Source organism: Eurypyga helias, unplaced genomic scaffold, assembly GCF_000690775.1.
Source record: "Eurypyga helias isolate BGI_N326 unplaced genomic scaffold, ASM69077v1 scaffold2122, whole genome shotgun sequence".
Taxonomy (NCBI): Eukaryota; Metazoa; Chordata; class Aves; order Eurypygiformes; family Eurypygidae; genus Eurypyga; species Eurypyga helias.
In genome coordinates this window covers 19889-45351 of record NW_010236511.1, presented here as the reverse complement: position 1 = coordinate 45351, position 25463 = coordinate 19889, and the positions used below count along the sequence as shown (strand labels likewise).

Below are 25463 nucleotides of genomic sequence, written 5' to 3'. Positions count from 1 at the left end.
GGCTCCCTGCGCGGGGGGCGAGCCCGTCAGCAGGCTCCGAGCGCGGCCTGCCAGCTGACCGCCGCCTTGTTTTCCTTCTTCCCTCCTCCCGTCGGTTTCCTGCCTGGAAGGTCTCCCGATGAGTTAAAATGGTGCTGAGGCTCGAGGGGAGCTGGTCGCTGCTCGTGGGGAAGAAGTTCCTCAGCCTTTCAGAGGAAGAGGACAGGTCGTGGGACACCAATTGCATCTTGGAATGGCCTTGGAAGTCAGGCAGGATACGAGCAGTTTCACACACGGACATATCCAAGCAAGACCTCAAGGTAACCGTCAACTTTCAAAGAGACCTTCTAAAACGAGAGTGCTTAGCCTGTGACTGGGAAACTTCGTGTGCGTGGGGGTGTGTGTGTACACACGTATACGTGTGTGTGTTGTTGGGGGAGAGGTGTTGGGGAACTTGCCTCATTAACGTGCTCCCTTGGCTAAAGTCCCCAGTGTGTTTGTACAAATGCTGGAAATTACCTCAAACTAGTTCTGAACGTGCTTTCTTCCACCAGCGTTTTGAAAACTTCAGGGTTTTATTGCAACCACTGTGCTTAGGCTTTATTTCTGCGTACTTCCTAAATGTAATTTAAAACCCTCTCGGTTGTGAACAGTTTTTTTTTTCCTCCCAGACACGAAACTGAAACTCTCCCATGTTGATGGACTTTTAGTCTTTGGCGTAGCTGGTCGTGGGCAAGTACTTTTACTGTCTTAAAAGACAAACCGAATTCATGTATGGTTTGGGAAGTCTCTTGAACTCTTCTTGCGTGGTGGCCACTTCTTCGTGATTACAAATGGCATTTTCAAACACACAATCAAGTGTTGCAAACTCAGTGTAACTCATGAGCTCTATCATTTGGTTGGAAGTCAGGCAACTTTCACGGTTCTGCTGTGAAGCTCTGAAGGGGCTCTTTGGCAATTGTAGCCAGTAAAACTATTCAATCATGTCTGGGCAATTACTAGAGTATACAAAGCACTCACTACATCGAAACGCCATTGTAGTAACAGTATCTTGTTACATGGTCCTCTTTCTTGTTTCCACAAGTGACTTTGGTGGCAGGCTGTTCCATGACAGCAAGAACAGTACCGTCCTTCAATTGAAACTGTTTCCTTGCCTGTTTTTTTTATTAACATCAAGAACTTTGACCTCTGATTTACTCAAGAAGCACCCGCTCCTTGCAAACAAGAAATTGTACGTTTTTCTAACTCTTGGAATTGCCAACTTTGGGATTTGTTCTGAAGAGTCCCGAGTTGTTGGAGGCCGAACTTCCTGTTGTGGATCTGTGGCAGGGGTGGAGCTTTCTCCATCTTTGGCCGGCCGGACTGTGCTCCTGCCGTACTTGAAGGGAGGAGGAGGATGTTGCTCGTGCAGAAAGCTCTTAAGGACCTTCTCTGGGACTTCAGAAGAAGGAGTAGCTGCTGTTGGGGACTTCACTGAGAGCCTTGTAACTGGTTACAGTTCTGCCAGAAGTGATTGACTTAATGCATTCTCCAGTGAAAGTGTTAAAGAAGTTGCAAAGTAGGCAACTGAGGCGTAGAGAACCTTTGTACCAGAACACATGACTGTCTCCTTTCCTCTCTCACAGCTCTGTGGAAGAATAATGTGTAGCTGTGACCTAAAACAGTAATGGATGGGGGGAGGGGGAAAAGCCTCTAAAAAAGTAGAAATATTTATCTTTAAAATTTTGCTTTTTGTATAGTGTCAGGAGCAAGCTATAGAATAGGACTGTCAACTACTTTTGAAAGTATTTTCTCAACTGTATCTTCCTGTTTGTGCAGTGTTGATACTATAGGCAAAACAAGCCATTCTGGTTCTGGTACTTATGTTATTTGCTTATCTCTTTCTTTGTTTCTGTGAACTTCAAAATGACTAAATTAATTTCTGCACCCATTAGTTTTACAACTCCTGTCTGTGGTAATGCTGATTTGTGTGCATGCTTTTACTTGCCTTTCCCTTAGAGAGGAAACTGAACACAAGGGAATGGTTCTAAGATTCACTCAGCTGAGGTTTCCCTACTGTTAGGGTAAATTCGTTAAAAGTATTTAGAGTGGATTGTTGTATTTTATGTGAAGAGGGAGTGGTTTTTTGGTTTGGTTTTTTTTTTTTTCCCCCCCCCTCCTGAGAGCAGTGTGCTCTACTAAGACATTCCAACTTCTTTATTCAGGCGAAGTTGTATTTGTGGGCTTTCTCAGTCCTTGGTTGATCTTCTTGTCTTGCCTATGAAAGAAGGGTAATGCCATCCCAAAGAAATTGGTCAGGCCATCGTGTTTTTGCCATGAAGTGGCAACTGCTCTTCTCTTGAAAAGTGTGTATAGATGCTCCTGAGATTCATAAAGATAAATACCAGTTAAAGCAGGCAGCAAATGAACCTTCTGCACATGATATAATTTGATCACCTTTACTGGTGTACTGTGGTTTCAAGAAATTAAAGCCATTCTTTGGGACTCATTCTTAAAATATTTCTGGAAAAAGACCTTGTTTATTCAATTGCTGTAGAGTTTGTGGAAAATGTACGTGCCACTACTGTATACAGTCCTGTTAAGTTTTTGGGGTATTTTTTGCAGTGTTCTTCCCTGACTGTAAACACTAGTGGCAGAGTTAAAACAGTCAGCTGCCCTTGAGCAGTAGAGGACTTCTTGAGTTGTAGTATTAAATATTAATGTTTTATGCAACAGTAGTGATGACAAACCTGTTAACACTATCACTTATAAAATACTAGGTCAACCTGGATGCTTTAGGGATTGCTTGATTATAAGACAGAAAGGCAATAATCATGTTTGCACTGTAAGTGCTTTTAATGGTTGGGGTTTTTATTCCTTTTTGGGCGAAGTTGTTGTTTATCCTGTTTAACATTGTATGTGTCTGAATTTTGTGGTTAGTCACTCCTTCACTTTATTTCCTTTCTGTAGATTTGTGTAGAATTTGATGATGAGCCATGGGAAAAAAGAAGATGGATAGAAGTCTACAGCCATAAAATGAAAGTATTCCTGGTGGAGCAAAAGCTGGTCCTGGCTGAAAGAAAATCTCCAGGCAGTTCTGTGTCTTCAGTCCAGTGGCCTGCAATGGCAAGTATACTCTTGGCCCAACTCACTTCAGTTCTGCAGTTCCATCTTCTAAGGACAGTGTTGTCACAAGTGTGAATTTCTCCAGTACAGCTTCGCTCGTGTAGCATTACGTGTAATCTGAAGGGAGGCTAAATCTCGTTGTGCAGCTAGAGCTAGGCAGAGCTTGTAAGCATTTGAAGCTGGTATGTTGTGCCTGGAGATACAGGAATGTGTTGTTATGGCTGTGCTTTCCTCCCAAACCACTGTTCTGTACAGTGTTAATTCCTTCTTCCTCTAGTCTCATGTTTCTTCACTACAATTTCATAAAGCAAGGAATAGGGAGAAAAGAAGTAAATAACAGGTTTCTAAGGAATAGCCTGTATTATCTGAAATTCTTGTTTTACTCTACCTCAAGTATGTTAATTCTTCAGTGCTTCCCCATCTGAGACAAAAATACTTTGAATGACTCTTATGTGATGGTTGCCTGGCACAGATAATTTGAGATCTGGATTTTGTGCATATAAGAAACTGAGCTGCGCTGTACAAGCCAGAGAGCTAAGCTTTCTGTAAGTGCCATGCATGGCTGGCTAGGCAAATTATCCAGCAGAGGTGAACAGAGAACAGTTCCTAATGTATTCAGCCAGTGTAGTTTTGCTTGACTACTTTGGATATCGCTACTCATTAAAGCAGTTGGGAAATAAATGAAGATGTAAACTTGCTGAACACTAATTATGCTGCAGTTGTAGTCCTTGTTTAATGCTCTTACCTTTGCAAGGTATAAAGTATGCAATGTAATTCATATTCCTGCATTTTTAGCTGTGGGTTTACCTGAGCAAAGCTACTGTAAGCAGGTATTTATTGGAACTAGGGCCAAATAGGATGGGAGAGGAGGTGGAAAGATGAATCCTTAAGTTTATTTCCTTAAGTTTACTTTTATTTTAATTTTATTTATTTAAAACTAAACCCCCTTATTTTATTAGCACTTAAGTAATATCAGCAGTTCTACAAGTAGGTTTTGCTGATACAATGTTCTGAAAACCTGCTTATTTAAACTTTGCTGTTGTCCCTGTCAAAATATCTGAGCAGTTCTTACTGGATAACTTCATTACACATAAAGCTTCCTTCATGATGCATCTGAAGGGTCAGTTCATGCAGTGTGTGTGTTTCAAAGCTGGTGTAGCAGAGGAATAGCGTGGGAATGTGGGATATAGCAAAGTGCAATACTGGAGATTGCCTTGGCAAAGCAGGCTTTTTTCTCCCCTTCTGCCACGCAAGACAGGAGGGAAGGGGTCAAAAGAAGATGTGCAGATTAACTTATCTAAATCTTTATCACAACTTAGTGATTCAAGTATAAGGGAGAGTATCTTTCTGGCAAGAGGAATAGCTTTGCAGAACTCTCCTATTGCCTGCTCACTGGAGAGACTCCTGTTCCTCTGACGGTGATACTGACCCTTTGCCTGCGCTGTCCTAGTGATAGTGAAAACAACAAAGAAGGTCTTTGCTTGACCAGTCCTTCAGAAATCCAAACACATACTCTATCAGAATGACTTTCTGGTTTTTTTTTTTTTTCTTTTCAGTAGGGCACACAAGTATACTTTTCATGTAAGGAGGAGTTATTCTTGCAGCTTCTGATGTGTTCCAGGCTCCTGATGCTTACCCACTCAGAGCTGTGACTAGGCAAAATTTAACAGGATTAAATTTTGCAGGACTAGGCAAAATTTAACCTGCAGCATATTAGGAAGAGTTCAGAAGCTTTTAAAGGAAACTTGTTTCCTGTCTGTTCTTAAAGCCTTTGGTATACCTGAACACAACTTCATCATTGTACTGCAGTGGTATAACAACCATGAGGCTATCCAAGTCATCGTGGTCACCTAAACAAAGGCTTCAGTATATTATCTATGTTGTGTGAGCCTGGAGAATTTTGATGTAAGCCATGCAGCAGGCCTTCATTGATTTTTCTAGTTATTGCCCCAGTCTGCCGTAAGGAGGGTTTGTCATTACCATATCTGCAATTGGAACTCTTAGTATTAGTAAAATCTTCATGTTGAGATGAATAATTAATGTTTGCTAATGACAGCCATAGGAACTGAATTCCCAACTCATTCTAATAAATGAAATTAATTTCAAGAATAGCCCAGTAACTTCTGTGAGGCATGCATGAGAAGGTTTATTAGAAACTTGATTTGTTTCAAGAGTTGCATGTAGAAGTGACGTCTTGGTGAAGAAATTAATGTAAAACTAAAATGTATTTTTAAAATGCAAGTGAGGAATGATGAGGTGGTCTTACTCTGTTCTAAGAAAATGTTTATTGCTGTTCTAGACTTACAAATCCTTAGTGGACAAAGCTGGTTTGGGACCAATGGTTTCAGTACGCTATCTCGGTGAAGAGAAATGTGTTTTTCTTTCTAAAGACCTTCTGACACCCATTCAGGTAATCTTTTATGGTGTTATAAAGATGGAAGAGAAATCTTTTATCTTAGTATTTAACATGTCAAGTTAATATATTTTAAATGCAAACTTTAGATGGGTGAAAACTTGGAATAAGTGTGTATTGCCATAACTCATGAATATCAGTTCTGAATGTTACGTGTGTGTTGGTGAAAAACCTTCTGAAGCTGATCCAGCACATGGTGACTTAAGAGAACTGGATGAGGGAGTGTGCTAGGACAGTTAATCAGCTCAGGTGATAGCAATTGCATCCTGTTGATGGTGGGGATAGTTTGGAACAGTTTCCCTTTGTTCTTGTGAACATGAGTGTCATTGTCATAAAAGGAGCTGCAGGAATATCTGGAATAAATTTTGCTATTTAATAGAAACTCATCACTTGTAATCCTGAACAAATGAGGAATTGGGCAGGATATGAATAAGATGGTTGAATCATAGTCCCTTTATTGAAGAGCAGGAGAAAAGATTGTTAGTGAAAATTAAGCAGAGAGAGGTTGAAACAAGTTGCCCTGTGTGACTGACTAGTCAGGCATCTCAAAGAGTAGTATCTGCTAATGATGAAGTACTTCAACCTTTTTGGGAAACTACTTTCAAGGCCTATGAACAGTCTGAATAAAACTAGTAATAGGTGTCCCATGTTGAGACTGCTAATAGTGCCATGGTGTTTGACTTGTTAACAGTCAGGAAATAGACAATTCCTCCTGAGAAATCAACAAAAGAATCACAAAAGGAGTTTGTAGATTGTTGGCTCAACAACAGTAAAAATTTATTTATGTAGAAGCCTTATCTCAGGACTGCTGTAGAGAAGATTGCTTTTCTGGCATCTTGAGTAACAGTTTCTTGTCTACTAGCTCTTCAGCCTTCTGCTGTTTACAAATACCAGAGCTGTGCTTGGGACAAAAAAAACCCAAACCAACCCAACACCTTATTTTATTAGCACTCTGAGCTACTGGTCAAAACTTGCTTTAAACTTTCAGTTTCAGAACCAATTCTAATGTCAAGTAGCTTGTTTTAGATAACAATAGAGGGGGAAAAAAACCCCTAAACTATATAAATACACTATGCTGAATAATTATGAATGACTTAGATGTAGCTGACTGTCTTCATTATATGAACATTTTGTAATGGTGTCTTGAGATGAACTGGATCCTGGCATTGTTATCATAAGCAGAAACATAAGACTTAAAATACTTACATTTGCATCTGTTCAGGACTATGTACAAGTTGCTGCCTCTGAGAACTTAAAATCCCAAATTAAATAATGGATGGTTCAGTTAAACTTAGTGCTCATTAGCAATTCAATAAAATAAAGCCAGATTGTTTTCAGAACAATATTAAAGTAGACTTGGAGAGCTCACTTCAGTCTGGCTTGCAGATGGTTGATCCAGATGAGTGGTAAGGAAATAATGTTTGCCTCAATAAATAAAATATCCTAGGAGCTGAAGGAATGCAGAGTAATACGAAACTTGTTGGACTTGTACGGACTCCTGCTATCTTGTTTCTAAGTACTATGGAGTTTTAATCAAAAACACTAGCCTTAATACCAACTTTTTTTTTTCCTAAATAGGATATGGATGGTTCGAGGCTTCCTCTTAAGGATGATCAAAATGTTAATGAAGAAATCCAGGCTTTGGTTAAGAAACACCTAGACGAAACACGCTTGGTACAAGGTATGAGTGTCCTCTGTAGCAGAAAACTTGGGCAATAAGTACTCAAGTCAAAAGGGAAATCTTTGCTTTGATGGTGTAAATTACAGCAGTCTGTCTTAGGGATAAAAGCTTTTTTAAAATACTTATTCCATGTTTGTTTGAAGCAGGGAATGCAAAATGGAAAGGACTATAAAGATCAAGTCTTTTCTTTGTAAAAGTGGCTATAGTTTAGGCATATGTAGATGGCCTGGCACTTGTGAGAGAACAATGCATTAATAGCAGTTCTCGCTGGAATTATTTGGAGTTTATTGTTTCAAGCAGCTTGATTTTATTTTTTCAGTCTGCTGTTTGATTATAAAAACTCTCGAAGTTTTATATAGAGACTACTTTTTTAATGGAGTTAAAACTGTTACTTTTAGATTTGCGAGCCTCAATTTCTTAATTACTGAGTTCATGCAAACACCTTGTCACGCTTGCGCATGCAAGCAATGTCTCCTATGGAAAGGGAAATAGCGCAACTTAAGAGTTGTCACTTGCAGTACTGTAAAGAAAGGAAGAAGTCTCATCTAACCGTTGAATCTTCGTTTCCTTGTCCACTGATGTGTCTCACTGTCTGAAGTTTGGAGGTCAGTCTGGCGTCTGCTGTGTGTCTTAGCCTCCAGAAAACTTCATTGAGCTATTCCAGGAATGAGGTCGCTGGAACATTGTTTTATCATGCTTCCCCCCCAGCTATGTGGAAGTTGTCTCAAGGTCCTCAGTTTCTTTGGTGTACTTGCTTCTTGCATGTGGTACTGTTGGCAGATCCATGTTGGTAACTGATCTTCATGCTTCCTTTTTCTTAAGCTCTGTTTCCTTGTATCTTTTCAATTTTTAAGGTGGAAAAAATATAATTGGTTCAAAAATTAGAATTTATAGCCTGGATCCATCTACTCAGTGGTTCACAGCGGTTGTTGTCAATGGTAATCCAGCTACAAGAACTCTAGAAGTCAACTGTCAGGAGGTAAGAGCCAGTTGCTGTGGGTTTGGAGATGGGGAATGGGTGAGAACTTGTATTTATATCCCTACCAACAACACTTCTAATTCTGTCCTTGCTGTAATAAGCTTTAAATAAATGGGGATCAATGTAGTGCAGAGTAATTTTTTACCCCATAGTGTTTCTGTATGCTGCTGGTAGAATTAAGCAATAACAAATGGCCTTTTGTGCCAAATGAGGAAGACTTGGAATTTTCATTTGAAGAGTCAGGCAAACATATGATTCTTGTTTCTTTGCTTTCTATAATGCATAGACAGTGCTTTGAAACGCTGGTGTGTTTTCATGCAGCGGCACTGTCATGGCAATGCATCATTAAATTCAGCTTGGTATTCAAAAAAACCTAGTTAAGTGTCTAAGCTAAGGCTGTACCGCAACATCTGACATAAACGCGTTGCAACAGTAACTCACACCTCTCTAAATCGCTGCTTCTGTGTTTTTGTTCCTTTCCAAGATTCCAGCTTTAAAAACTCTTGATCCAGAGCTAATTCACGTTGAAATCATATATGATGACAACGGAAAATGTGGTAAGACCTATTATTGTTTGTTCTTCAAACACTCCGTAGCATTATCTGTGATAAATAGACTAATCTTGATCACCACCTCTTCCAGATAAACCTAAAAGAATTGGGGGCATAAAAAGGAAGTCATCTGAGAATAGTGGAGGTGTTGATGCTAAACACACAAAATCTTCTCCTGAGGTAACGTCTTACTATGTTATATATGACTGTTATATAATGGTTATGTCATTTCTCAGAAGAGTCTTGAATAAAGGATTAGATAGGAAAGTGGAATAATGAATATAATCCCTGGAAGGGTGTGTTGAGTTCTTCTAAAGCTTGTCTAGGCATGGGTAAAACATCTTGCCTTGTGACAACAGGAGGAAAAGTTACTGAGCCTTGAAGGTTGTTTTCTTTAACTGCTTTTTGCCCCCTCCTTCTGCTTAGGAGTTAACCTGCCTGGTCACGTATTCTGTAGCGGGAGATAACGTAAAGCAGTTCTCAAGCTTCTAAGCTTTGCTTTTCACATTCTGCCTTGAACTATTTTGTACTTAAATCCAAAACCTTCGGCCGCAATCGCATGCTTCTGGCATTCAAGCTCATACAAGCAGCAGTCTGGAAGAATCCTTTTTTCAGTACAAAAGGGGAATATGACTACTTTTCTAGTACTTCCATGTCTACATTTATTTTTTGCGACTGGCCTGCCAAGTGTCACAGAGATCTAAGAAAACTGTCTCAAAGGTCAAAAGACAGCCTGGGTAACTAAAGTATGGAAAAGCAAGTGAAAAATTATGGCTTGGCTGAAGAGCGATACTTCAAACTTGCCTTATAATTTTGCCCCACTGTTTCAGACCTAAACCCACGTTTTAGCCTTCTGGAAACTCAAGTGTTGGGGGGGTGGGAGGGTTGAGCTTTGTTTGTTTTACTTGGGTTTTTTGTGCAGTCAGTCCTGTGCTGAGCCAACTGTATAGATCTGCCTAATGACTAGATGTTATTAGAAATCTTTAACTGCTTCACAAAGATACAGCATAAGGTGGCAAGTACAGGATAAGATTCCTCAGTGGAGAGTGATCTATCTTGTATTTACTTCTGAGGAGAAGCATGCAGCAAATCAGCGTGAAGTAACTTGTATGTTACAGTCATACTCTGCTTATGTTGTTTCTGTAGCTCATGCTTGAGTACCTCTAGCATCTTTCAGGTGCTCAACTTGCCAGTCTAGCTTTCTGCACATTCAGCCACTGAGCAGCCTGCTTGATACATGCAAAGCTGGTCTTAACTTCTACAGGACGTTTGGAATTTGAAATAATGATCTGAATTCATGGTTGGTTTCACCACAGTTTTTCCTTGAAGTAGTGAAGTTACTGACTTCGGATTTTCTAGTCTGTCTTCCTTTGAAGGACTGGATCCTTCATCTCTTTTGTACCATGGGGAAATGTCTTGCAACTCTATTCTCAAAATGGTTAAAAGTGAGTGTACTTTCTAAGAAGAAAACCAGAAGCTCTGCTTGTTTCTGATGTTGGTAGATGCAAATATATGGGAGTAATGCTGAAGCCATATTTTTTGTTTTACTTAGTGTGTGATAGTATTCTGATTGCTAATATGGGGTTAATGAATTCCAGCTTTTTTGAGAGAGCTTGTCTTGATGTCTGACAGCTGTGTTACACCAAAGCAGAAAGGAAATACTTTGGAGTTGGTGGTAACGAGTCTGAAGTGTAACTTCTGGCAGTAAGTTGAGAATGTGGGAGTGGAATATGGATGTTAGAGCTGAGGAAGGAGCCCTGCAGAAAACTGCTGTTACAAAGGCACTTGCTAATTTGGTAGGCCTGTTGTATTCCTAAAAGAAGTCTAGATTTGTGAGGCTAGTGATTTAATCAGGACAGGATTTCTTTCCTTAATGCTTCCTAGAGTCCTGGAGCAAAGACTTTTTCAACTACAAGGAAGTACACACTGAGATTTTTTGGTAGTGTTGTCAGACTAACTTCATTCATGGTTTCAATTTTCTCTAGGATTTTCAGATAAGCTCCGAAAGCTATTTCTGAATTCTTATTACTGCAGTTATTTTGGAAATATAATTGCACTGGCAGTTATGAGGAAGAGAGCTTTCTAGCCTCCTTTCGAGCTTCTTAATAGATCTTCCTTTCCCCAAAAAAACCATTTAACTGGGAAATTAACATGAGCAGTGTTTCATGGAACATACAAGGTTTAAAAGGACATAAAGGCCTTTCTATCTTAGGGACTGAGTGAGGAATGGTCTTCAATGAGCTTTATTAAACACAGTAGGAAGGACAGTGATGTACTTCTTAAGCTGAACCTTGCAAACCCATATTTCTGTTACTCTGTATTTTCCTAACTGTTAAAATCTCCCTTACAGGTTTCTCCCAATCAGGGACATGTGCAGTCAGTACCAACAGTTCTGGATGAAGCATTGCTAGGATGTACTCCTGCTAATAAAGACCAAAGGCATCAAGGCCTGCCCTTGCCAGCTAACTCACCACCCAATCTCAGTGCCAAAACTCCTCAGGGGTAAGAATCATTTTATGCTTATGCAGAATATTTTTCTCCTCAAAAAAATAACTCTAATTTTTAGCAAAACAAACTTGGAGATCATTTTCAAGAACTGTAATAACTAGTCTTCTGTAATATTGGCAAAGTGTTAATTGCCCTGGGTACATAACTTGCTTATGCAGGTTGTTGGATTTTTTTTATCTTTGAGGTAGTTGCTCTTCAATGTTACAAGCCAGTGTTAGTGCCTCGTTGCACCCATCTGTAAACTGATGGGTTATGCATAGGTCTGGTGCCTAGTTTTTGTCAAACATTCTTCCCCCACCCCCAAGGAAGATATATTGCATTCAGGCACGTGTCCTGTGTACTGGCTTCTTGCAGATCAAGTACAGGGCCTCCATTATGTTTCTGTTGAGTGCCAGTGGCTTTAAACTTCTTGGTTACCTGGAGGAGGCTAGAAAATGTCCAACTGGGTGTAAAACATTCCAGTAAGAAGTTTCTTACTCCAAACTTTCATTGAATAAAGTTGAGCTGACAGTACCTTTCCATTATAGAACTAGCTCTTAACTTCTACATCAGCTGTGACAGGAGGAAAGGTGGTCAGGGGCCTGAGGCAAAGGGTATGTTTTAGTCAATTCTCTGACCATGGCAAGTATGGGAACTGTATTGTACCATGTAACTGTTCTACAAAGTATGAATCACAGCTCCTTCCCAACTTGCATAATTTGGAGGCTAATATATTCATAGAATGGTTTGGGTTGGAAGGGACCTTAAAGATCATTTAGTTCCAACCCCCCTGCCATGGGCAGGGACACCTTCCACTAGACCAGGTTGCTCAAAGCCTCATCCAGCCTGGCCTTGAACACTTCCAGGGATGGGGCATCCACAGCTTCTATGGGCAACCTGTTCCAGTGCCTCACCACCCTCTCCAGGAAGAATTTCTTCCTGATACGCAGTTTAAATCTCCCAGCCTTCAATTTAAACACCTTACCCCCTCGTCTTGTAAAAAGTCTCTCCCAGCTTTCTTGTCAGCCCCTTCAGCTATTTGAAACCTGGCCTTGAACACTTCCAGGGATGGGGCATCCACAGCTTCTATGGGCAACCTGTTCCAGTGCCTCACCACCCTCTCCAGGAAGAATTTCTTCCTGATACGCAGTTTAAATCTCCCAGCCTTCAATTTAAACACCTTACCCCCTCGTCTTGTAAAAAGTCTCTCCCAGCTTTCTTGTCAGCCCCTTCAGCTAGTTGAAAGCTGCTACAAGGTCTCCCCTGGAGCCTTCTCTTCTCCAGGCTGAACAAGCCCAACTCTCTCAGCCTGTCCCCATAGCAGAGGTTCTTCAGCCCTCTGAGCATCTTTGTGGCCTCCTCTGGACTTGCTCCAACAGGTCCATGTCCTTCTTACATTGAGGGCCCCAGAGCTGGATGCAGCACTCCAGGTGGGGTCTTACGAGAGCAGAGTAGAAGGGGAGAATCGCATCCTTTGACCTGCTGGCAATGCCTCTTGTGATACAGCCCAGGATACGGTCGGCTTTCTGGGCTGCCAGTGCACAGTGCCAGCTCATGTCCAGCTTTTCATCCACCAGTACTCCAAGTCCTTCTCAGGGCTGCTCTCTATCAATTCTCCACACAGCCTGTACTTGTGCTGTGGAGTGCCCTGACCCAGGTGCAGGACCTTGCACTTGGCCTTGTTGAACTCCATGACGTTGGCAGTGGCCCACCTCTCCAGACTGTCCCGGTCCCTCTGGATGGCATCCCTTCCCTCCAGCGTGTCGACCACACCACACAGCCACTGTCACTGGTCTCCACACACACTGTTGACTGCAACTCTGTATGTGACCATCTGAACAATTCCTTATCCACCACATGGTAACTTCACCAGACTGCCATGACTTTTCAAATATGCTGGCTAGGGGCTTGGCAACTTCATCTGCCGGTTAACTCAGGACATTTCATCAGGTCTCATGGACTTATGTACCTTCATGTTCCTTAGGTGGTCTTGAACTTGGTCTTCTCCTACAGCAGGTGGTGCTACATTCTCCCAGTCCCTGCCTTTGCCTTCTGCCACTTGGGTGGTGTGGCTTGAGCACTTGCAGGTGAAGACAGAGTCAAAGATGTCATTGACTACTTCAGCCGCCTTCACATCCTGGGTAACCAGGCCTCCTGTCTCCTTCCTGAGAGGGCCTACAATTTCCCTAGTCTTCCTTCTGTCACCAGCGTACCTACAGAAGCTGTTCTTGTTTCCCTTGATGTCTCTGTATGTGTACCCCCAATTCACATTAAAAAATGAATATATATGGTAGAAATAGTGTGACAGGAAAACTCAAATTTTGTGTATTAGCTTTAAAAGAAGTCGTATAGGGTTTTTTCCAACTTAGTTTTGTGTATCTCTCTCTCAAGATAAATGTGGGAAAGTTTTTATTTGGTTTGAGCTTTTTGTGTGTCAGCGGTTATGCTGTTTCAAGTATGGACTTGCAGTACCAACCAGAAGTCCCTTGAGTATTAGAATCGCCTCACGCAGACAGGCAAGTGAAATGTGTTTGGTTATACAGCAGTTGCATGGAGAAAATGAAAGTAACTGTTTAATTGTGAGAGAAAGTAGTGGAGTAGATACAGATGTACACAAATTTAGGTACTGCAGCTGTGTACAGCTTTATCTTTTGGTCCAGCTCCTAATAAAATCAAAACCAATGCCCTCCCCCACCTCCTGAAAAAAACCGCCAATCTATTTAACCTCATGCAAATGTTCAAATCTTGGAACATCAGAATTCGAAGTGTGTGATTAAATTTCTTTTTCAGCCTTTGAATGTGACTGGATTGAGCAGCTGATGCCCTCAGATTTGTTTTGACACCTTTTTCTTTATCTGATTATTGCGTGTTTTGTGTTTCAGCACATGTAGACGAAGCTTACCGGAATCTCATCCTTCTTGTCTTAATACGGGAATTAAACCACTGAAGGAAGATCTGACGGCCTTTCCTAAAGTGGGGTTTATATCTAAACAACAAACACAAAATGTCAGTGATCAAAATAGTAAATACACTTCTTTGACAACCTCAAGATCTTCATCTTTGACTGATTCAGCTAGTGAAAAAGGAACCAATCTGAAAAATACAAATGAACCTCTTAAGAAGCCTGCCACAGACTTCCCAAGAGAGTGCGTTTCTGTGAAACAGTTGCAACACCTTAACTCTTCCATAGCAATACCCAGAGTCAGTAGCACTCTCGAACTGCAGCGGACTTTAGATTGTAGACCCTCAACCTCAGATGCTCATCTTCTCTCTTTCACGGAATCTGGGGTTAAATCGCACAGCAATTGCAATAGCCAGAACAACCACAAAGGAAACAAGTTGGAAGAATTTATGGACATGGATTTTATTAGAAAAAATTCAAATGAGATTCTTTATGACAGAAATGAAAACGAAAGCTTTTGGACTGGCAGTGCCAAGATCCAGGATAATAGTAAGTATTTTTAAAACTTCCTGTCACTTATAGCTTCAGTGTAACTACATACAGGCATGTCCAGCGTCACATATGCAAAAGTTACGAATTTAAGTTGTGGGGGGGTGATCTGGAATTTGTTGTTTGTGGGTTCTTTTGCAAGGGGAATGCAATAAGCTTGAGAAACTCATCCTTTCCTGATAAAAGGGACTAATGATTAACTTCTAGAAATGAGTTGTTACACAGTGGAAAACAAGTGTGTGTTTGGAATGCAAATGCTGATGACATAGTGAGGCTGCTTTTATTTAGCAGTAGTCCTAAATTTTCTAAGCATTGTGGGAGGGGGAAGTTGTTCTCAACAAAGCTTGGCTCAAGAGGGACTTTCATTTAGTAACTGTTCTGAAAACAAACAAAAAGATGCCATCCAACCACCCAAGCCCAAAACAACCCACCTTGTTTGCTTCTGTGGCCCAGCTCCTCTTGGTGAGCTCTTGAAGCTTTCCGTGTGGCAGAATGGGGAAGGCTGTAGTTGTTTATGAAGCGGGACTGCTGATGTTAGGTATTGTGCTGGGCATCAGGCAGTACAGCTGATCATTCAGAGGTTCTGGGAATCTCCTCACACACCCACCTCCTCTTTCTTTCCTATCTCATGTCACTTGGTCTTGGATTACCATGTGCTTTTCCATAATTAACACGGGTACCCAGCCAGCCAAGCAGTCACTGTGTTGTGCCCTCGCCCGCAGTGTGGGAGGCAGAGACATTTGGCATCTGTTACAACGGCTTTCAACATCTGACTGTGTTGTGAAGGGTGAAAACGGGACTGAGAAATGGCCAGGTCGTACTTCTGTCTTCAGTACTTGTGAAATGTGGTTGCTTCATGCCCTGGGCTACTCAGAGAACTGGTGCTCAGGTATTCCAGCCCTGATGTCTGAAGAACTTCCATTAAAAGCTGACACTTTCAAAATACTCCTCTGTGGAGGAGTGAAAGAAACTCTTAAACTTGGGTCCACAGACTGACTGTGGAACTATAGCTTGAGAATGTTTCTGCTGCCCTGAGAAGAGGCTTCTGCTGACTGTAAATATTTTAGCATAACTTTGTTTATGTAATGTGAACCTTATTGGAAAAGTTGTCCTGGATCTTTTGGCAAAATACATTTGCTTTCACCTTTCTATGAGAAAGTGAAGCTTGTCTAACCTACGTCACTCTTCCCTGCAGTAATTGTTCGCAAGTCCATTTTAGCAGATGCTGCTAAAGTGAAGAAGCTGCAGCAAAGTGGAGAAGCGTTTGTGCAGGATGGTTCCTGCAATAATATCGCACCTCACTTGCATAAGTGCAGGGAATGCCGTTTGGACAGTTATCGGAAGAACAAAGAGCAAAGAGACTCCACTGTTTTTTGTAGATTCTTTCACTTCAGAAGGTAAGAACAATTTTGACTCTATATAGACCTTGATATTCTCTAAATGTGAATAACATGTCCCACGTCTGAGTTGAGCATACGACCCTTTGCTGAAAGGGTGGCTGTTGAGTGCTCACCGTTAGCTGTAACATGGGTCTTCATCTTCCAGGGCAGATGAAAAGATGGTTATTTGGTCAAAGTGGTCTCATTTAGGTGACTGGTTCCAACCTGTTAGATGTCAGTGTGTAGCTGTTGAGCTATAAGGCTGATACACCTAAGTAATGAGGGGTCGCCTGTGTATTTTTAGCCCTTAGACATTTTATAACTGCTTCATTTGAGTAGAAAATGTTTTGGCAGGACTTTGAGCTCTTTATTTTGCGCTTCTGGGCTGAGTGCCAACGGGATAACAGGCTTAGTTTGAGTGCTATGGCTCACTACTGGAGGTACTAGTGAGAGGGTAGATTCCACGCATGTCTCCTGAAGTCTAGCGGTTGGACACATTGACATGTTAGACGTATATCCACAGTTGGGAAGAGTTTCAGTAAGTGGCCAGGGGCTTTCAGCTGGAGTTGTGGAATAGTGGTGGGCAAAATAATAATATACATTGTGTTGCTCAGTTCTTGGTTCCCCTTTACACTTGAGTTTGTGCCACTTCTTTAAGCTTGCCATAGGGAGGTTTAATGGCCATGCTCACTGGGTTTCAGGAGGGCAGGTGGGGTGGGTCAGAAGGCCAACTTTAAGGAAAATTGGGTGACTACCAAGTGGTGGTTGCTTTTCCAAACCCAATCTGCAGTTCCAGATCCTTTGCACCTGTCTGTGCCGTGTCAGAGCCTGATTTTCAAGTTGAACTATCAAGGTTTTATCTTTTTAGCTCTTAAGGCACAAGAGGAATCCTTTTAAAAAGGGCATTTACCTTACTTGAAGCCTGTCTCTAAGCCTAGGGTGGATGTTGTCAAACTGCAGTGTATGGCTGTTTTTTAACATGTCCCTTCCTTTGTTTTCAAGTTGTGTAAAATATTTTCCATTAAATACTTGACCTCCTGTTGTTGCGTGCTTCTTATTTCATTTCCCCCCACACCCATTGAAGCGCTGTCATGGACTGTGGTTTAGGGGAAGAAGGTGACACTTAAGCTGTTAGAGAGGAAACTCAAAAATACTAGTTTACCACAAGGGAGATGGGAAGCTTGCTTATTCTCCCTTTTCCTTTTGTTTTTCAGAGGAATGACTTTCTTTTGAGTATCTAAGTAGAATTTTAAAACAGCTATAGGCCTGGAGACCTTTTGAAAACAAAAGTGAAAGCAGGAAAGTTACAAAGATCATGCAAAAAATATTCTGCTCTTGTTTGGTTTCTTGAGGTTTATTCTTCCACTGCAACACCCCTGCTCCCTTAGCAGGTTTTGTAGCTGAAGGTTTAAAAAAAAAAAAAGGAAGTGTGACTAATGTATTATTTAACCTCAGATATTAGAGGTTTTACTACAGTAAGTCTTGGGATAATCTGACATTAGCTGAAATGTTACATGTGTGAGACCGGAGTAACGACAGACTATGCTAATTCACCTTCTCAGGGTAAAAATCCAGACTTGTAGTGCAGTTCAAAGCAGCTGAATCCTTCAGTCTAGAAGTTCAAGCTGATGAAACTGTCCCTTTTTATTGTATGTGAAATCTGCAAAGTCTGAAGATGGTGTGTGATGTCAGTTGCCAGCACATATTTTCCTGCCATACTTAACACTCTAGTGAACACATGTCATCAGAAGTCAACTTCCCTCTGCAGCGTTTGATGAAAAGGTTCCTGAAAACATGAGCAGAACTCCTGATGTGTTTTATTTAATAAACTACCAACAATACAGATTTCATTCTTTTCCACCTAACCAGAATCACTCAAGCATATATCTTATTCAAGTTTTGCTTGATGCTTTTTTTGGCACCTGTTTCCAAATTGTTAGTGAAATATATCCTATATTTAAGGCGTTCTAAGTTCTCTTATAAGTTGTACATCATTCTAGATTAAATCCTTACTGTTACCTGCTCTAGATGTGATTCTTCATGCCCATGTATTTTAAAAATTGTTACCCCGATTTGGTTAAATAATAAAAAAATCATCTTAGGAAATCTACGTTACTATGAAAGATGCTCTGAGGCTTTTCTTTAAAAAGGCAGTACATTAAGCACGCTTAACGCTAATGACCAGCATGTTTACCTGTGTCTGTTGTAACCATTGAGTGAAACTCGTTGCCATACAGTCTACATGTTTACAATTCGGGCATTGACTCATTGAAATGAATGTAAACTAAGGAAATGCTTGAGATGATGGGATTTTCGCCTTTTCCCCCCTCTTTCCACAGGCTGCAGTTTAATAAGCATGGAATACTGCGTGAGGAAGGCTTCTTAACTCCAAATAAGTACGACCCTGAGGCTATTAGCTTGTGGCTGCCTTTATCAAAAAATGTTGTGGGTCTAGATCTCGACACAGCCAAGTATATCCTAGCCAACATCGGAGACCACTTCTGTCAGCTCGTAATATCTGAGAAGGAAGTTATGTCTACGATTGAACCACACAGTAAGATCAGTTGGTGTTAAAATAATCTGTATTTTAAAGCTTTATGTGAAAGTTTAAGCTTTTGACCTGCGTGAAAATACATTGCACGCATGCGGAGATGTCGCGTAAGACTTGGGTGTTTCCTGCTCTTCTCAGAGGAAGGTAATGATTAAGACCTAGTGTGGACTAGTGTCAACAGCTCTTGGCTCACAGGCAGGGGGAAAGTAATTCTACCCTTCTTCGTCAGAATACTCTTCTTGATTTATCAAACTACTTCTCCTGTGGCAGAGTGTACTTCTGTTATGAAACAAAGTGTAAAAAAAAAATAAAAAGGCAGCAGGCAGCTGACAACAGTCTATTCTTGGCATGTAAGGGAAATAAAAGCTTTCATTTTGACTGCACAGATTGTTAGATTGCTTTGGTCCCATTCTGGTTTTCTTGCATAATGGACCTAATGCTGCCTGTCAAGTCAGTAAAGAAATCTTTTTTTTTTTTTTTTTTCCCCTCCTCCACCTGCAAGTTTCTAGTAGGACTGTTTGAAGTGATTATACATACAGCCCTACTGGGAATAGACCAGAAAGGTGCTGTTGATGGTGTAGCTGACCGTGTAGCTTCAAGGATGCAGGGTTTACTCTGTCTGCACGGATGAACATGAGTGTTTGGCCACACTGCCACCTTTCTGTAGCAAACAAGCAGACAAACAGGGAGGGTTGTGATTTGGCATAATCACTTCTCAGACAGTAGAAGGACTCTCAAAACCATATTTGTTTTTGGATTATAACTACATGACACATGCAGTATATTTTGAAGACTGCCTACCAAATGTCCTCTTCATTCTGGGTAGTATTAACATTATGTAAAGATCACAGAATGGTTTGGTTTGGAAGGGACCTTAAAGACCATCCAGTTCCAACCCTGCTGCTATGGGCAGGGACACCTTCCACTAGACCAGGTGGCTCAAAGCCTCATCCAGCCTGGCCTTGAACACTTCCAGGGATGGGGCATCCACAGCTTCTCTGGGCAACCTGTTCCAGTGCCTCACCACCCTCTCCAGGAAGAATTTCTTCCTGATATCCAATCTAAACCCCCCCGCTTTCAATTTAAACCTGTTCCCCCTTGTCCTGTCACTACAGGCCCTTGTAAAAAGTCCCCTCCCAACTTTCTTGTAGACCTCCTTCAGGTACTGGAAGGTGCCATAAGGTTGTCCTGGAGCCTTCTCCAGACTGAAAAACCCCAACTCTCCCGTGGTTGAAATTATCCCCATGTAGTAGAATACTGACCCGTGTAGAAAGAACTGGTTGTTGGGTCACATTGCTCATGGGCTACCAAAAGGACACCTACAGAAAGAGGAGATAAGGTCAAACAACAGAGAGGAAACAAAAGAATAGGAGGAATGGAAAAGGACAAAATTCAGAAGACTGAAAAATGAAATTATGTGCGAAAGATAACAAAAATCTCCTTCATTCTATTTTGGGGAAATTGGAGGATTGGCCTAGAAAATGGTAAATATAGTACACTTTTTTTAAAAGGAAGGAATAATGGAGCTGGTGAGATTTAGACCACTGTCTCCTGGAAGAATTTCCAAGCAAATAGTCAAACAATTTTTAGCTCCTCCTGAAGAACAAATTGTGCTAAGCTATTCTAGTTTTGTTCCATACATAGTTAAAGGGCATTATACACAAGAAAAGCAACAGATGTCCTGGATCTTGGTGCGTGGTTTGGGGTTTTTTTGTTTGTTTTTTTTTTTTTTAAGCATGCGTTAGGACATGGTCTCTTAAAATTTGCTTTTAAAATTAAGAAACATTGTGGGCAGAAAAGTTTCAGAGACATTACACGTGTGGAAGGAGGTAGGAGGAGGCAGATACGTGCTTTCTGTCTAGTTGTTCATCTCTCCACACGATGAAATGAGGATCAGGCTAAAATAATGTGTCCTTAATGCAGCCTTGGAGGGGTTTGTAATTTTTTTGGGATGTTTTGAGTGAACTGAAGAAGTGACTTGGGGTGAAGAAGGTGGAATATAAAGGGTACATAAGAAACCTGGATAGGAGAGGTCATCTCTTCAGAGAGGAGCAACTGACCATTCTGAGGAGGTCTGTTGCACACCTGTAAACATATAGAGCCATCTACTAAAAGATGAGCACTACTTGTCTTTGTCCTCTGTTCAGTAGCACAGTGGGCGAGCTGGTTGTGGCAACCCATTTGTTTTTCTGGAACGGCTGTGGAATTTGCTCTTAAGAGAATGTCAGCAGCCTGCATGTTAACTGGGGTGAGCACATGTCAGGAGTAAGAGATGTAGCTGGAGAAAGCAAAATTTCTTCTGGCCCTGATTTTCTACATCTCTAAGAGCAAAGGCTTTGTTTTGGAGTTCCAATACAAAGCCAAGTCGGAGTCTTATATCACTTGACATATTTTCATGTAGCTATATTTAACAGGCAAAGACTCTGTTCTGTTTAAACTCACACTTTGTCTGCTCTGCCAATTACCACAGGGCAGGTGGCCTGGAAGCGTGCAGTTCGTGGGGTTAGAGAAATGTGTGATGTCTGTGACACCACGATCTTCAACCTTCACTGGGTCTGCTCTAAGTGTGGCTTCGGCGTGTGCGTGGATTGTTACAGGATGAAGAAAAAAAGCTTCCATGAAGGTGAGAATGCATATTGCTACTTGAATTAAGGGGGGGAGAGAGGTAAGAGAACCTGTATTTTGAACTTGGAAGTCAATAATGACCTTAAGCAACAAGCCTGTACACCTTCCCAACAAAAAAACACATTGTAAACCCGTGTTTTGGTGTATCAATAGTACTGAAATCCATAACTTTCCACAGGAGGATGAAAGATGCACTTATGAAACAGTTGAATGGTTTTGTTTTACAGATGATGACTCGGATACTTTCTCCTGGTTTAAATGTGTGAAGGGGCAGGTACATGAACCGGAGAATCTAATGCCTACACAAATCATTCCCGGAAAAGGTATTTTAAATATTTGATTGGGAGGAAAAAGTGCTGTAGGCTTCTGCTGTCTTTTGTGTGTTGCTGATACTGTACTGAGTGAGGGTTTTCTTAAGCAATAAAGTTAGTAAAAGCTCAGTGTTATTGTCCAAAGGCTGGAACAGCCTGTGTACATAGTACTATTTTATTATCTATGACCTCTAGAGAGAAGTAGCAAAACTTCTTGCTTAATGATGAACTGTGTTTGACTGCTACTGTTGACCTGGATAGCGTACAGACTTTCTTATGAAGTGTCACTGAATGCTGGATGGTCTAATTACATGTGAACTTGCTAATGACTCTCTCTTCAGCTCTCTATGATGTTGGTGATATTGTCCACTCCGTAAGAACCAAATGGGGAATAAAGGCAAATTGTCCCTGCGCAAACAAGCAGTTCAAGGCACTATCAAAGCCAACTCTAAAGGAGGATTCAAAACAGGTATTGCTTGTCTCGCGCTATGTCTGTGTAGTATGGCTTTGCTTCAGTCTACTACCCGTATTTGAAGCCAATGGTAATTGAGTTTAGGTGTGCCAGTCGTGGCCACTGATAACCTCACCATGTAGGGTTTTGTTCAAAATTTGTTCAAAATGGCCAAAGATTGAATTTGGACGTTTTCTTGCTTGCTTGTCCTTTCTGAGCAGAGTGTGTGTGTCTAATCCAGTTCTCACTTTGGTTTTTCAGAACTTGGTACCTGGCGAGAGGACCAGCCTTCAACACAGCAGTTTTGTCCTGAGCCCCCAAGCCACTACACACGATCCCCCTCTGAAGTCAGCAATTGCAAGTAAACAAACTGCTTCAGGAAACACTGCTCCTTCATTAAGTTGGCTGTCAAACCTAACAAGTGGAAACGTGAACAAAGAAAACAAAGGTACGTGCAGAACCAGTGAGGAGTAAACCCGTTGTGTCTCTCTGTCAGCAGAATGTAGCTCAGAGCCAGCAATGCCTTGCGTGGAGAAGGATAGGGTCTGCCTGCTGGGATGGGTGTTCAGGGCCTGCACTGCAGTACTGGTCCATGGCAATGACTGAGAGTAAAACCTGCCTGGCTTGGGATATTCATTTTTTGAAAACTGGATTAACATCCCATTGAAAATCCAGTTTGAGAATGTATTTATTTTAGAGTGTGTGATACTAAATACTTTGGAGTATTGAAGAAAATGAAGTGATGGGAGTATTTAATCTGCATGTGTTGAGAGGAGAGAAATATATATATGTATATACACACATGTATGCAAATAGGAGTGTATTGTCTTAAAATAAGCATGTACTCCTCATGATTCAGAGGATTAATCCTTGCTTTATTCTTAGATGTGTTCTTTCCTTTATTTCAGAGAAACTCCTCATACCTATTTCAAAGAACGAAAATAAGCCTCTCCAGACACTCCCTAGTTTAGCCAAGCCTGCAGCAGCCCTGCAGACATTCAACAGTGCAATACTGACCCCTGTGAGCAACAACAACACAGGCTTCTTGCGGAATCTGCTGAACTCTTCCGGAGGAAAGGTATATGAAACACTTTGTTTCGCAGGTTGGAGTTGATACCAGGCTTAGACTGTTGTTGTAAACATCTGATCAGCTACCACAGACCCTTGCCACAGTCGGTAAAATGCTGCCTTCGTTTGGGAAAAGGGACTTAATGCAGTGTCTGTGGTGCAGTGCTCCAGTCAGTGCTTTCTTGAGTAGCTGCTTAGTGGTACTACCAGCAAGCCTTGCTTGGTGGGAGGGATTGGGAGCCAAGTGACAAAGCAGATGGATTTACTGAAGATAGTGCCTGGCAGGTGCATTGATTGGCATGTCCATTAGAGCCAAATGGAATTTGGAAGGAATTTACAGGTGGAAGGAAGAAAGTTCTGATGGGTGACCAGCTTTTTTGTACGTGGTTTGCAGACTGGTTCACTTCAGGTGTTCCTGGGCTCTGTTTGCACTTACAGCCAGGACTTCAAAATGGGAGGGTAAAATATTGGCCTTGAGAGTTCCTTGCTGAAACTGCATTTCTGTTCTTCGATACGAAGTCAGGCCTGTTCTGTGCTGTACTTCATGGCTTTCCGCAGCGTTGCTGAAATGTAAATTGGAGCAGAACTTCTTAACGCTGTAAGCAGTGTCAGAAGTTACGTTGCCATTTAATGATGGTGAGTTTCTAGGCAGCAAAGTTCTGCAGATCTTTGTTTCTCTGTGTGATTAGGAGCTCAAGTGAAAAACCTTTGAAAACGGTAGTATCTTCAGCAATATCAAATGTGCGTCGTCTTTTAAAGTCTGCAGCACGAAGGACAAGGCAACAGAAAAGTACACCAACTTCTCCTCTGTTCTTCTTTCTCTCATTATTTTAAAATCAGACAGACAACGGACTCAAGAGCACACCCAAAATCCTCGATGACATTTTTGCTTCCCTGGTGCAAAATCGAACCGTTACAGACCTGCCGAAGAAACCTCAAGGACTGACTATAAAGCCCACGATAATGGGCTTTGATACGCCTCACTACTGGTTATGTGATAACCGCTTGTTGTGTCTTCAAGATCCTAACAATGAAAGTAATTGGAATGTCTTCAGGGAGTGCTGGAAGCAGGGCCAGGTATTTACCTTTTTTCTGCTTTCTCCGTTCTCAGTCTGTGTGCTTTGCCCTCTAGTCCAGGTGCAGGTGCCAACTCACCGCAGTGGTAAGCGTGCTAAACCTCCGTAAAACGTGCTGCGTGCATGCGGGGCTGAAAGGGGGTGTGTGTTACTGTTGGGAATCGGTTTGTGAGGGATCTGTGGGGAAAGCTGCCTCAGCTTCAAATAAAGAACGATCAAACGCACGGCATCATTCCGCAAGGCAAAAACATGGCGTTCGCAGAGTGCCTGCGTTCGTGTATGTTTTACGCGTCGCCCTGTTCTGGTTGGAATTGGGATTTTTGGTGTTCCATAATTCTTCAGAATATATTTTTCTTCTCTGTAGCCTGTAATGGTGTCAGGAGTGCACCACAAATTAAATGCAGACCTCTGGAGACCAGAGTCCTTCAGGAAGGAGTTTGGCCAACAGGAAGTAGATCTGGTTAACTGCAGGACCAATGAAATCATCACCGGAGCTACTGTAGGTGATTTCTGGGATGGATTTGAAGATATTTCAAGTAAGTAGTGTGAATTTTTGTCCCAATGAGTAAAATATTCATCAGCAGTAACCTTGTCCTAGCACAGATTTGTCATCCCTAAGCAGCGTGAAAGGGGCTCCATGCTTACTCTTCATCCTGGACCGCGTGTCCGCGATGTGCTCTCACCAAATATGCTGTGGGATGGTGACGGGATAGAAATTGTCAGCCCCGTGGAGGCCTCTCCTTCAGGACTATGTTTGGTGCCTTTAGTCTTCCAGGGGAGGGTTCTCAAAATTTGGGGCCTTCCTAGCAAGTAGGTTCACCTGTCCGCTTTTTCTGCCCAGCGGAGTGAACCGTAGGGGAGCACATGTAGGGTTGGTGCTCCCGAGGTGGTGGGATTTTGCTGGTTTAACTTGCAGGTGCCTTTTGTTCCTAAAGAGCCACAGTTATTCTGTATACAAATGGGGGGAGGTGAGCATGAGGTTTGGGGTGGTGCACACTCCTAGGTACAGACTTTCCAGGAGGATTAATGCTTGCCATGGCATCACGGCTTCTACCTAATCTGTTTGTGTGGTGCAAACATGCAGAATTCGGCTCTTGGGGCAAGAAGAGTAGGAGCTGGAAGGCTCACTTACAGCTTTCTTTTCTGTTGCTTGATCTCTGAAAAGACTTGGCTTTATCATCAGCCACTCTGGCCTCAAACAGAACAGATGCCCGAGCTAAATGTAGGAATTGCGTGCAGAGGGGAGCTGGTACAGGCTACGTGTCTAGTCTGAAGGCTCCTTACTGCCATAGCACACTCATGTCTTTGGTTCTACATGAATAGGTGTGGAATGAACACTATCTTAAACTAAGATAA

General features: G+C 41.8%; 1 protein-coding gene across 1 annotated transcript in view; it reads left to right on the top strand.

Annotated features, from left to right (window-relative positions):
• Positions 1–105: 105 nt before the first annotated feature.
• The window catches only part of KDM3A (lysine (K)-specific demethylase 3A), a 29761-nt gene continuing 4403 nt past the window's right edge, over positions 106–25463 (top strand). The window contains exons 1-18 of the mRNA XM_010147108.1: positions 106–299; positions 2929–3084; positions 5384–5494; positions 7076–7178; positions 8033–8157; positions 8642–8714; positions 8800–8888; positions 11059–11210; positions 14078–14646; positions 15842–16043; positions 18365–18579; positions 21047–21199; positions 21429–21524; positions 21854–21981; positions 22225–22411; positions 22872–23041; positions 23872–24108; positions 24472–24643. Coding sequence (XP_010145410.1) covers positions 129–299; positions 2929–3084; positions 5384–5494; positions 7076–7178; positions 8033–8157; positions 8642–8714; positions 8800–8888; positions 11059–11210; positions 14078–14646; positions 15842–16043; positions 18365–18579; positions 21047–21199; positions 21429–21524; positions 21854–21981; positions 22225–22411; positions 22872–23041; positions 23872–24108; positions 24472–24643 — 3109 coding nt within the window. The 5' untranslated portion in view covers positions 106–128. The remainder of the gene's footprint in view (positions 300–2928; positions 3085–5383; positions 5495–7075; positions 7179–8032; positions 8158–8641; positions 8715–8799; positions 8889–11058; positions 11211–14077; positions 14647–15841; positions 16044–18364; positions 18580–21046; positions 21200–21428; positions 21525–21853; positions 21982–22224; positions 22412–22871; positions 23042–23871; positions 24109–24471; positions 24644–25463) is intronic.